Genomic DNA, 13,566 nt, shown 5'->3' with positions numbered 1-13,566 from the left:
GAGACTGTTGAGAGAAATTCTGTGTGTACTTGTATACACATACATGTATACACCTGAGCAATTAAAGCAGAGAGAGAAGAAAAAAGTGTGATTAGGCAAATATCCACTACAAATACTTAAATGTACGTACACACAACCTCACATATAGAAACCACAAGGCATTCAATAAATCCCCGGAAATATATAAGTATTTACAACTAACGAAATTTTTCGTATATATATCTACAGACATATATGTGCATATACATACATTTATAAACGCTAGTGGCAAGGATGCGTTACGTCACTGAGTTCAATTGTAACTAATCCCACATCTTTGCATCTTAAAGCAGTGACCTTAACCCTTGCCACATTGTCCAATGCTAATGTACCAGCTACAACAATAGCAAAAGTACACGGAAACATATTCCATGCAGTTAAATGATATCCTACTAAATATCCAATAGTGAATAACTAAACAAAAATAAACTCCGGTACGACAATGAATGTCCTTGCCAAAGCACAGCATTTCGCACACACTTTATGGATAGCCGGAATTACTGCTGCCACTGCTGCAGCTCATCATGCGAGTGCACACACTCCAAGCACAGATAATTTGCTGTCAGAATCAACAGCAACAGCAACAACAACAAACACGACTTTAACACTAGCAGCCCGAATGTTGGCGGGCTTACCAACATCCGCCGCAATTTCAGACTTTGCGACAACGGATATGGCGCCAGTTGAAGAGGCGAGTAGCAGCGATGAGAGTGCGGAAAGTGAAGGTGCTGCAGAGACGCAGCCGGATTTTTTCGATGTTTTACGGAAGGAATGCTATGAGCGGTTGAATAGCACGGCGACAAAATTTACGGCAGGTGAGTGGAATTGAGCAAACAAGTGGAGGTAGATGTTAAGGCATGTGTGTGTGTGTGTGTGGTCTAAAATTTGGAAAATTTTCATCTTTTGTTTTAATGCCCATATCTAACGTAAAAAATAGAAAGGTTGAAATAAAATAAAATGTATAGCTTACGGCAAAGTTGCAAGAAATAGAAAAAAATTATAAAGAATGCCTTTGAAAAAGCTACAGTGCGGTTAAAAAAATATTCGTATGAAGTTTGAGAATAAAAATTTATAAACTACTTATTTTTAAAATTGACAAATATATTGAATTGAAATAAATAAAAATAAAATATTGAATTAAAAATACTAAATTGAAATAAATAAATAAATAAAAATAAAAATTGAGCAAAAGAAATTAGGCACAGATTGGCATCCTCAGGGAAGCAGAAGCCGCGGCCGGCCAAAAAATACCTGGCACAGTGGATCTATCCTGCATTACTTATCGTCCATGAACCCCAGCTGGGACATTGCTAAGTCGACAGCTTCTAACCGCGTACGTTGGGAAGCCTTGTAGAGGTCCTATGCACCTCAAAGTAGTTTCAGAGGAAAAATAAAAAAATACAAAAATAAGAAAAATTAAATAAAATAAAAATAAAATAAAATAAAATAAAATAAAATAAAATAAAATAAAATAAAATAAAATAAAATAAAATAAAATAAAATAAAATAAAATAAAATAAAATAAAATAAAAATAAAATAAATAAATAAATTAGGCACAGAAGTACATAAAATTTTCGGTGCAAGAAATGCAATGGCTTTTTTAATCTGTAATATCACGAATAATGTAAAAACAAATTTTAATTAGGAAACCCTTCATTTTGTGTACTTAGCAAACAAATGGAACACTGTGCTTGTCTGCTTCTCTGGGTGCAGGATTAAACTTAAAATCACAGAGCACACAAATTTGTGAACGAAAAATTGCAAAACCTTTTCTAGTAGCATGGATATGTATGAATGTGTGTTTGGCTATACAAACAAAGTTGTGTGGTTAGCAAAATTGCCAATGTTTTTTTTTTTTTTAAGTAAAAATCATAATACACGGGCACAAAAAACTTGGCTTAGCCAAAAATTTCAATCCTATTTTTATTTTGATATTTTGTGTAAACACCAAAACAAAAACACTCCAGGCTACTCGTACATTAACAATTCAGCGCTTACCCCTTGGGAAAAAGCTCTAGCACCGAAATAGTGCATTAGTAATGAATTTAAAGGGAGTTTGAGAGAGGGACAGATACTACCTTCTTTCATCCGAACCACCGTTGAGTTTTCCACTGTGATACCTTAGAGTGCAGAAGCTATCATCCATTTTTTTAGGATAATTTGCTTGAAATATGGAGCTCGCGAAAAAATCTATAGTAAGAGTGTAATTCTGCATTATAATTCATATAAAGTGTGGTTAAGTTTCAAAGGCCGGTGTCTATTTTGAATCAAATACAATTCTCTTAAGAAATGTTTGTAATTTCTCTTTATTATGATAATATTGGTATGGCTCAATTACGCATGGAGCAAAATATCGGCCAAATGTCCGCCGGGGTTTCGCCGGCACACCTCCATCCGATGGTCCGAATTTTCGATGACGCTGAAGCATAATTGAGGTTCTATGCCGTTAATGTGCTGAATTATCTCATCCTTTAGCTCTTGAATTGTTGCTGGCTTATCGACGTACACCTTTTCTTTCAAATAACTCCAAAGAAAGAAGTCCAACGGTGTCAAATCACATGATGAATTGGCCGCCAAATTCACATCGCCGCGACGTGAGATTATTCGGCCATCAAATTTTTCGCGCAAAAGAGCCATTGTTTCGTTAGCTGTGTGACAAGTGGCACCGTCCTGTTGAAACCACATATCGTCCACATCCATATCTTCCAATTCGGGCCATAAAAAGTTCGTTATCATTTCACGATAGCGAACACTATTCACAGTAACTGCCTGACCGGCCTCATTTTGGAAAAAATACGGCCCAATGGTGCCGCCGGCCCATAAACCGCACCAAACAGTCACTCTTTGTGGGTCACTTCTTGAAATGGTCAAGACGCTGTAGTTCTTGAGTCAATGGCACCTTGTAAGCGTGTAAATGCAAGTCTTTAAGCTTAATGTTCATCAACGACGAGCGTGAGAGGTGCAATTGTTGGGCACGACGACGAGTTGAGGTGGACGGCTCTTCAACCACACTATCGCGAACAGCAGCAATGTTTTCTGCAGAACGAGCTGTACGTGCATGCACTGGTGTTTTCACATCTCCTACAGACCCGGTTTGCTCAAACTTTTGCACAATTTTTCCGATTGTACGCAAATTTGAACGATTTTGATTTGAACGCCTGTTTTCATAGTAAACCTGAATAACTTTAACGCGTTGCTCGATTATGTATCTTTCCATGGTTCAAATTGAGTTAGTCTGGGACTGAAAAATATTAAATGAAATGCAGAAAAAGTGGTGATGTTTGGGTGTGGTTTACATTCAACATCAGCCCTTGAAATTTAACCCTTTAAATCAAACTTCCATCTTCAAACTTTTTAAGCAGAATAAAAAAAATAATTGAATAGCAAATCAAATGTTAGTACTTAAAACAAAGTACAAATTTGAATTAACTCAAAATTCTCGTTGATTTTTAACATTTTTTTCTTTTGCTGACGGTGTTGGATGTTTTCTTCCATATAAAAAATGTTGCGCAATCGTCGTGTGGAAAAAATGCGCAACACCGTTAGGGATAAAAATTTGTAAAAGTCAATGAGAACTTTTATTCACTTGAAACTTGCACTTTTTACTACCCTTGAATTTAATTTGGTCATACAACTGCGGACCCAATTCCTATATTTTTTTTTGTTTAAAAAGTGTGAAATTTTTACGAAAATATTTAGATTTTTTATGCATTTTGTACAAAGTTTTAAACTTCTATTGAAATAATATGCGTTGTAGAATAAACTATATTTTGATAAAAAGAAAAATGAAAAAAATAATCACAATATTTTGATAATGTAGCTTTTCGTGTGCTGTATATACCGTTATATGTAATTATGTAATATAATATAATTTATGTAATGAATTAAAATACAGAAATATGTATTGGCTTATGGGAAAGGAATCAGCACTATCCACCAATAATAAAATGATTGTATATAAACAAATTCTGAAGCCTGTATGGTCCTACGGCGCACAGTTATGGGGCTGCTCCAGCCAAAGTAACATTCAATCTATACAAAGGCTCCAAAACAAAATTATTAAATGTGCAGTCGGTGCTCCGTGGCATATCCGTAGCTCCGATCTTGAACGCGACCTAAATATTGACTCGGTGGCAGACACGATAAAAAAGATAGCAAAAGCCCATATGAAAGGTTAAAAAACCACGTCAATACGGAGGCCACTATTCTCGCTAATCCAGCTAATTGGAGAAGAAGACTGAAACGCAGAAATCCCAAAGGCTTAATGTACTAACCACACCTTAGCGTTAATTGTTGTATATACCTTATTTTCGAAATTCTAAACAAAATGCTCGTTAGTTAATAAAATTTTTCTTTGTAACTAGTCGCAATGTACAATAATAAAAAAAAAAAAAAATAAATGTAATATATATATTATTAATGCAAAACTTTATCCAGACATTCAAAACTTGACCCTAACTCGAATTTTTCACCATTAAACTTGAAAAAAAAAACTAAATTCTTGCATCCTGACTCGCAACATCAACGCACTGCCCTAAAATCAGTAGCCATTTGATGAGACTTTGAGTTGAACACCATTACACAACTTAACTTAGTGACGTCATCAGATAAGTGGTGCACAGTTATTGAAAAGTACTAGTGCTGAAGCAGACATTTACTGCATTACACTGAAACCCCGACTTAGCGAAGTTGAAGGGGTTGGACAAATTCTGCGTTATCTCTGCAGTAGCGTTGTGCCATATTGATGCAATAACAAAAGCTCGTTACTACGAAAAATGCAAAATTTTTGAAAAAAAACCGTTGTGGGTGTAATTTCGACTTTTTTAATTCAATTTACATTTTGTAATGTCAAAATTTTGTTATATTCAATTTTACGTTTTTTTCTTAGTTTAAATTTTTTAATGGAAAAAAATTTTTTGTATTGAATTTTTGGCTGTTTTACTAATTTATTCATTAGTGCAAAATATTTTGTTCCATTGAATTTTTCTTTTTTTTCTATTTTAGTTTCAAAAATTTGAATATTTTGAATTTTTCTTTTTTTAATTTGAATGTTTTAAGCCAAAAAATTTTTGTATTCAATTTTTTATTTTATTTTTTTCTTAGTTTAAATTTTTGTATACCAAAAAATGTCTTGTAGTGAATTTTTAGTTCTTTTATTAATTTTTATTTATTAATGCCAAGCAATATGTTATATCGATCTTTCCTTTTTTAATTTTAATTGTTTAGTGTCAAAAATATGTTGTATTGATTATTGTAATTTTTTAATGTCAAAAAATGTATTGTGTTGAATGTTTTCGTTTTTTTTTTAGTTTCAATTATAATATTTGAATACCAAAAATTTCTTATATTTAATTTTAGGGTTTTTTTTTAACTTTAATTTTTTGGTTTTAATTTCCATTTCGAAACTGTTGTTACATTGAATTTTTCTTTTCTTTTATTTAAAATTTTTAATGTCAAAAAATTTGTTGTATTCATTGCTGATTATTGTAATTTTTTAATGGCAAAAATTTAGTTGTAATAAATTTTTCGTTATTGGTTTTTAATTTTAAATCTTTTAATACCAAAAATTTGTTATATTGAATTCTTAATCTTTTTTTTTTAATTTCAAAAATGTTGTAATATTGAATTTTTTTCTTTTAATTTTGGTTTTTAATGTGAAAAAATTTGTTGCATTGATTTTTGTAATTTAATGGCAAACAATTTTTTGTATTGAAATTTTAATTTTTTTTTTAACTTAAGTTTTTTAATGCCAAAAAATGATATATTGATTTTTCCGTTTTTTTTTTGTAATTTTTTAATTTGAAAAATTTTGTTACATATATAGAATTTTTTGTGTGGATATGTACCTACGCGCACCCATTTTCTGGCACTTGCATGTGATTTTTACACTCGCATCTACGCCAAACTGTCATAAAATCCGCCACACCAATTCACACACACACACAAACATGCAGCCAACCACACATTTTCCTCCATTTTTTATCTACCAATGTAATGTTTTTCTTCTTTTATACTCACAACCAGGTGAATCCTACTGCGCTGGCACTTTCGACGGTTGGCTCTGTTGGCCGGATACAGCCGCTGGCACATCCGCCTACGAACTCTGCCCAGAATTCGTTACGGGTTTTGATCCGACAAGTAAGTTTCCAACATCAAAGAAGCATTTACGCAAAACATTAAATGCCCCCAACAAAGAAACGTAGAAAAAATTGTATTTCTTTAAAATCGGTATTTCTTTATTGGCTACATGCATATACAATATTTACGCGTAGTATGTAGTTGTGTTTGTGTTCTCGTACTTTGTGTGCGAAGGAAATTGCGAAAATTAAAGAGGAAGAAGGAAACTACCAACTGGAAAGCTTAACCTTAATCGATTACACGCGCGAAGTTGGCCCTATAAAACTGTCCACAACAAGGGACTACTACAAGCAAGGTATACTACACATACATATGCAAGCTATACGTGACTTTCTCTCCTCGCAAATTGCGTTTTCTGTGTACGCGCGCATTTGAAATCCCACTCAGTTTTCTTACATAAACTTCGATCTTGCTTTTATTCGCACATAAATTTGAAATGAAAACTCAACCGCCATCTGCAGACATTCATGCAGAAAACATGTAAAAAAGGAGAAGAAAACGGAGACTTGTAATACACACTTATGGTATTATTATTATTATTTTTTAATATAATTCAACAAAAAAGCAAATGGTGCAAACGGAATATGCTAATACTTAAATGTTGAAATAAACAGGGTTAAAGTCCCGCAGATAATAATAGCTACCCGCATGTATCTAAATATGCCTAAACAAATCAGCATAACAAATCCTCAATGACAGCAAAGACATACCCAAATAAAGTCTTTCTTAGCTAAAGTAATTGCTTGCGATAGAGTCATACCTGCGCTCTACCTTCACTAAATTTTGAGTTGGGTAGCTTGCCCGCAGCTTGTCTTACTGAATGTGCATACATATGTATGTGTGTAGGTAACTTGCATCCTAGTCAAATACACTGGGTGCCCTCGGTCGTTCAGTTGAGATGTTCTGCGTGAGTGAATACGCAAACGCGTTTCTATTGCCATTGCCTAATTCGCGATTCATTCCTTTCACTCAAAGGATATTGATAATGCGATTTGCTATTTTTAGTTGCAGATGTGGACCCACATCCAAAGGTGATGTACTATTCCTTTATTCATGTCGCCCTTTGCAATGCAAATTTGATTAATTCAAGTTCGGGGTGATAAAGAGAAATTCATTACAAGAGAAATCTGCTACTCTGACGAATGTAATTAAAGCGATTTATTGCTTTCTATTGAGTCACTAAATAACTTTACGTAATTTTTATTTGTTTTACTGACATTTTGAACTCCTCGGAATTAAGCAGTGCGTAAACAAAATTCACTTTGTACCTGCTTTTACTGCGAAAATACGCAACACCTGGAAGACTTTTATCCAACTGGAGTCTTTGTAGTTAATTTCATTCACTATACAACTAATTCATTTACCATCAAATTTATATTCAACAAATTCTGATTAAAGAAAATTGTGTGAGCGAAAAGAAAGAGGTACTACGTGGGGCTGAAGGAATTAAGTTATTCAAACTGATAAAGCTGTAGTTATTTTATCTTAGTTAAGCGGTTATATACCTTGTGAGCCCGAAAAATTCACGATTGTCATAATTTTTTTTAAATATGTTTTAGAACTTTTATTCAAATGAGACATATATCATACTGAAGGGTAACTCTCGAAGAATACATTTTGGTGTTTTTATTTAAAAAAACGTTATTATTTGTTGTTGATATCGCCCCTCCCTCGAAACGCCGTTTTTTAGAAGAGGCTTGCGGGGATCACGGTAGCGCATGAATAGCTCAACTGAAATCAAAAAATTTAATGATTATTGTAGAAAAATGTTTTCTAGTGAATCTGAACGGTTTATCTACTCAAACAAAATTTAATTAAATTTTCTTTTTGCACCAAAAAAAAGATTTTTGAGGGGTTGAAAAATTAAAAAAAAAAAATTAATTATAGCGAACTATGCAAATATTTATAAAAAGTGAACCGTTCAGATTGACGAGGTTGTAACTTCGAATATTTAAAAAAAAAGTTTATGCAAATCGGCCAAATAGTTTTCGAGAAATAATGATCACCGCGACGGTAATTTTCAAAAAACACGACTTCGAAATAATCGTGTCTAAAGTTTTGCGTGCACATCATTTATGGATAATTTGCGCGCTTCCCCGGTCTGTAACTTTCATTCTAGTGCTCCGATCTCTATGATTTTATATTTATGAATTTATATTTTTAAGAAGATGTAATTTTAGAATATGCTGTAAAAAAATGTTCGACTTTTTAGTCCAGCACAAGGTATGTAACCCCTTAATTTAGCGTTCACAGCAGCGGAATGATTTGGTGCGTGACTACCAATCGGGAGTGCGTAGGTTCGAATCTCCGTGCATGGGCATCAAATAATAGAAAGGTGTTTCTAATAGTCGTCGCTTCGCGGCAGGCAATGGCAAACCTCCGAGTATATTTCTGCCATGAAAAACCTCCTCATAAAAACCATTTGCCGCTGGGAATCGACTTAAAATTGTAAGTCCCTCCGTTTGCGGAACAACATCCAGACGCACACCACAAATAGGAGAAGGAGCTCGGCCAAGCAACTAACGGGAGTGTAAGCGCCAATTATTTATTTACGTTTTAATGTAGCACAACTACTTTTCTCAAATATGGGGATCGTGGCGTAGCATATAAAGGGCTTACTCGTCAGAAGGAAGAACTTGAGCAAGGAGCAAAAGATATCCCTCTTTATTATACCATTTCATAAGCAAGTTGAGACGCACAAAAACGTCTGAACGAGTGAAACAAACGAATAACGTAACTGGTTTTTGAAAATTTCATACTTACAGGCAGGTGTAATTATAATCACACCTCGTGTAAAAACAAACAAAGGCAAAAGGGCACGCCTCTACAAATAGAAAAACGGCGAAAATAAACCAACCTGAATTTTTAAACTAATGAGAGAGCAAACAAAACCAACAACGAAACCACAACCCGTGCACACGCGTATGTATATATAAACTACGCAAAGGTAAACGAGGAACATCACAGCAAGTCAAAAAAACTAAAAACTACAAAACAGCAACCACAATAAATAAGTGGGAACCCAACCGAGTGCATAAAAGTCTAAGCAAGCAGTTGGCACACCAACTGAACTGCTGAAATTTTTCCAGCCGTTAGTCAACAATTTACGCTTTTTACGAACACCCGCTAGTTCCTGCCATTCTTCGTGCGTTTTGTCCGCTCAGCAGAATACTACGGCATCGCACTTTTTAGCACGTCTGCAAAATATGAGAAGTCGGTGATTCTGTTTATGCATTTTCTGTGGTGACACAGCTTGTGCGGTGAGCCAATGTTAGATACCAACAGAGAATGGCAAAGTGCCTAATTGGCAAACATGCCATGGCGCACAGGCGTCACGTGGTGTAGGCCTTCTTTTGCTTGAATTCAAAGCGATAACCGCTTAAGCGATTTTCGTTTCTTTCTCGTGCTAACAGGCGCCCCTTGTAAGCGCACCAAGTGAAGTCAAGTTCTACTCCACCTGATTTTTTCAACAGAAAGGAGGTCCTTCTCTTCCTCTGCTACCACCAGGTGTTACCGCATTGAGTAGTTTGAGAGTCAGAGTGTTGGCGCTGCTGGGTCTTTATTGGCTCCACTATGTCTATGTCATAGTAAAGTTCATTTAGTTCATTATTTCATCGCCTGCGTTTCTCGCCGTCGTCAATGTGCAAAGGTTCGAAAACCTTCAGCAGCATCTTTCTCTCAATACACTGCAAGGAAAACCGCAACGTGTTGCAGGCCTCATTGCGCTGTAGGTCGCATTGTGTAAAATCTTGCCTAGTGGATTTATCACGTGACGAAAATGGGTACAGTGATATGATCAAATTGGGAGGTGGCTAAGAAAATCAAATTTTCTCCAGTTTTTTTCACATTTAGCGCTAATCAACTTTTTGCATTTCTTTAATGTCAGCGAAAAGTTCAGATATTTTTGAGAGCAATAACTGCCTTTCGGCTTGAAGGGAACTAATTGCATCCATGGAATGAGCATTCTCGGATCGAAGTGCTGCGATTTCAGTCAGAACTCTTTGTTGGCTGATTTCAGATTTACTTTCTGGGACTGGTTCTGGCACTTGTTTTTGCGGTGAGATGTTCGCACTCAAATTTGTTGACAACATTTCGGTAAATATTACCGCTTTGTACATCGCAATTTGGCGTAGGAGCAGAGCGTATAGACCTCCGACGCATAGCAGTACAATTTATGCAAAAGAATTTTTGATTAGGAACTCCACATCAGCAGCAGAAATGCCGCATAGCTTAAATGAAAAAGTTCACTGCATCGGGCACATTGAATTTTGGCTTGGTTGCGATCAACCTTCAACCCTCGTAAACAGGGCATTTGATAATTTTATTAAATAGCTATATATTAAAAAAAAGAGTCACTGTCTCATATACGCAAATTTTCAAATTATTAACTGTTAAATTATAAAATTACAGCTTAGTAAACACGAAAACTGTGTGGCAAAAAAAAAAAACGAATACGTCCGCACTCACTGACTTACATTTTGCATTTATAAGCTAATAATATTTTTTTTTTTTTTGCTCAATCGATCAATGGCACAATTTATCTTAGATTTGACTTCTCTCGTTAGGCGATGGACATCAGTTTTTGTTACGGTATCTGCTGCTCTCAGCCAATTAATTTTTAGCTGTTACTGATTTGTAATTTCTTTTTTCTGTTTTATCAGTTCCCTTATATTTTTCAATGGGTCGCAATTGTGGACAGTTTGGTGGGTTGTGATCTTTCTGAAGAATATTTACCCCGTGATTTTTATACCGGTTCATAGTAAGACGGCTATACTGATTCGATGCTAGATTGGACCATAGCAGAACTGAGCCTTTATGTTGTTTTATGAATGGCAGCAACCGCTTTTGCAAATACGCATTCTTATAAATTTCTTGATTTATACTGCCCGAAACGTGGGTTTCGTGGGTTCAAAAAATCGATTTTTTTTAGCTTATTAATTTCTACAACATCTTAAGAATATTATTTAAAATTTGCAAGTCGATCCAAATAATAGTTTCGGAGATACAGCCTTTGGAAGGTGTGCGCTCCAAGCAACTTTTATTGTTACTCAAAACCTTGAACGCGTTTTTCTCGGAACCGTGTTTTCAAAGTCGGTTGTCAAATGTTCTTGAAAAAGTACTCAACCACTCTTGGTGAAATTTTACACAGGTGTTCGAGATACAATTTACTCGTGCTTGAACGAAGGATTTTTTTTTTATTACAACTATTTAAAAAAAAAAAACAAAATGTCAAGCAAATTTTACCGAAATTTTCATTTTTTTGGAAAACTGTCTGCCAAAAGTTTCTTCCTTCGTTCAAACACGAGTTTATAGTTTTAACTAAAACACTTATTTTTGTTTTTTAATTTTTGATGATGTCAGGAGTTATGCTGACAACGCGGACGCACCTTTTTTACGAGGGGTCACCGGAAATGACGTCACAATGGAGGAGTTTTAATTTTTTTCTTTTCTGAAAATTTCAGAAATTATTCTTTAAATATGTATCTATGAGACAGAAATAAGTTTTTGATTAAATAAATATTTTTTAAATAGAAAAAAGAATATTGAAAATAGGTATTTTTTTACTCGACGAAACCCATGTAACCCCTTTACATAAGTTTCAACGTCCATAACCACCCAGCCGTATTTATGAATATCTTGACTCTTATTTGGTTTATCATTGCGATTGGGCTCCACAATCTTTTTACATGATCGTTAACCTTCACTTTTGCATACTTCTTAGGCGTATCCTTCTGACTTATGCAGCTGTTTGTCGAAGTGAAAGATCAGCTTCTTTCGAAATAATGACACCATTCTTTGGCTTTTGTTTCCGACGCGAATCCTTTTTTCTTCCACTGTCAGGCTTTCGTTCCACCCAAAACTTTTCTTCAACTAAAATTTTTCATATATATCTAAGTTACCATACTTTTCGGACAATTTAAAGTTGTTGGTTTGGCATTGATATTTTGAAGGGAGGCGTAGCAGGCGCAAACGCCAAATTAATAATGACAAGAAACACTACGTATATGTATAATTATTTTTTAATTATAGTTAGTTTTACGCAAGTGATGAGTTAACACAAGCGACTAGTTTTTTCCTGTCCATCAATTTAATTTTTTTAGAGTACTTTAAATTTTTTAAAGGGAAACCGTGTCAGAGGTATCCATTGCGTATACTTAACTTCATCTTATAAAGGCAGAGTTCAATTATTATTTTTTTACGTTTTTATAAAATAGTAAGTAGAACAAATCTAAGGTATGTATTACTACATTTATATATACCTTGACATAAATTTTTTTCAAAATAATTTATTGGGAAATTTAAAAAATATTTTTTGGGGCATTTTTCCCCCTATTCACTCCCCCTGGGAGCATAGGGACTCGACAAGACTCTTCCATCGTACACGCTTCGTGCTGTTGTTTTTGCACCGTCCCATGACATGTCGGCATCTGCTAGTTCACGCAGCAACGGCCTTCTCCAAGTGTTTTTTGGTCGATCGTGACCTCTGCTCCCTTGCGGGTTCCAGTCCAGTACCATCCTCGTGATGCTATCTGGTGGTTTTCTCAGTGTGTGGCCAATCCATCGCCACTTTCTGCGTTGGATTTGCCTAAGGATGAGTTCCTCGTTCGTTAATCTCCACAGTGCGTCATTACTGATGGTGTTTGGCCAGAATATTGTAGCTTCTGTGTAATGATGTATTTGTCCTGGCGAGAAGTAAGCATTTTTTTTAAAGGTGGACACATCCTCTTTTGTTTGCTATGCATATTTATACCATAGAGTGAGCATAAATATTTAAATACATTTCGCTCTTTGAAATTTTGAAGTCTTTTGAAAAATAAAAATTTATATGAAAGTGACGACCTGAATATGCAGTATTGCTATAGAAAATATATAGTTTCAAGTGCATATGAAATTTAAGCTAATTGATTTTACTGTCGCACGTATAATAAATGAAATATTTTATTCAAAGTTTCCCCGTATATCGGTTTCCCCGTATTCGTTAAAAAACTGCCTAGAATAGTAAATCTCCGTCTGGATAGAGCAGAACAGTGGTACATAAGGTGCAAGATTGTCTCTTCCTTTTCCTCATCAAGACAACTTCTACAGAAGTCATACGCCTGCACACCCATCCTTTAAATGTGTCTACCTATTACGCAGTGCCCCGTTATGACTGAAATCAGTGTGCTAAGACTGTGTTTATTTTGGCTTAGCGGCCACAGTTGACGGACGATTTTGCAGGTGGCTCCATTACGCTATCTTTCGTTTGCTTTCCCTACGATTTCTTCAAGGACGAGTAGCTCACATGTTTGTAAGGGTATGCCTATGACATTATCTACGTACTCTTCAGTCAATTTGGTGCTGAGTCTCGCTAGTTCATCGGCTCTGCAGTTACCCTCAATGTCGCAATG

General features: G+C 35.1%; 1 protein-coding gene across 1 annotated transcript in view; it reads left to right on the top strand.

Annotated features, from left to right (window-relative positions):
- Nucleotides 1–241: 241 nt before the first annotated feature.
- Nucleotides 242–13,566, top strand: part of LOC129245922 (calcitonin gene-related peptide type 1 receptor) — an 83,943-nt gene continuing 70,618 nt past the window's right edge. Inside the window, 2 exon segments of the mRNA XM_054884366.1 lie at nt 242–854; nt 6,065–6,178. Coding sequence (XP_054740341.1) covers nt 482–854; nt 6,065–6,178 — 487 coding nt within the window. The 5' untranslated portion in view covers nt 242–481.

Source organism: Anastrepha obliqua, chromosome 4, assembly GCF_027943255.1.
Source record: "Anastrepha obliqua isolate idAnaObli1 chromosome 4, idAnaObli1_1.0, whole genome shotgun sequence".
Taxonomy (NCBI): Eukaryota; Metazoa; Arthropoda; class Insecta; order Diptera; family Tephritidae; genus Anastrepha; species Anastrepha obliqua.
Note: the sequence above shows the minus strand (reverse complement) of the source record. Positions and strands in the feature narration are given on the sequence as shown.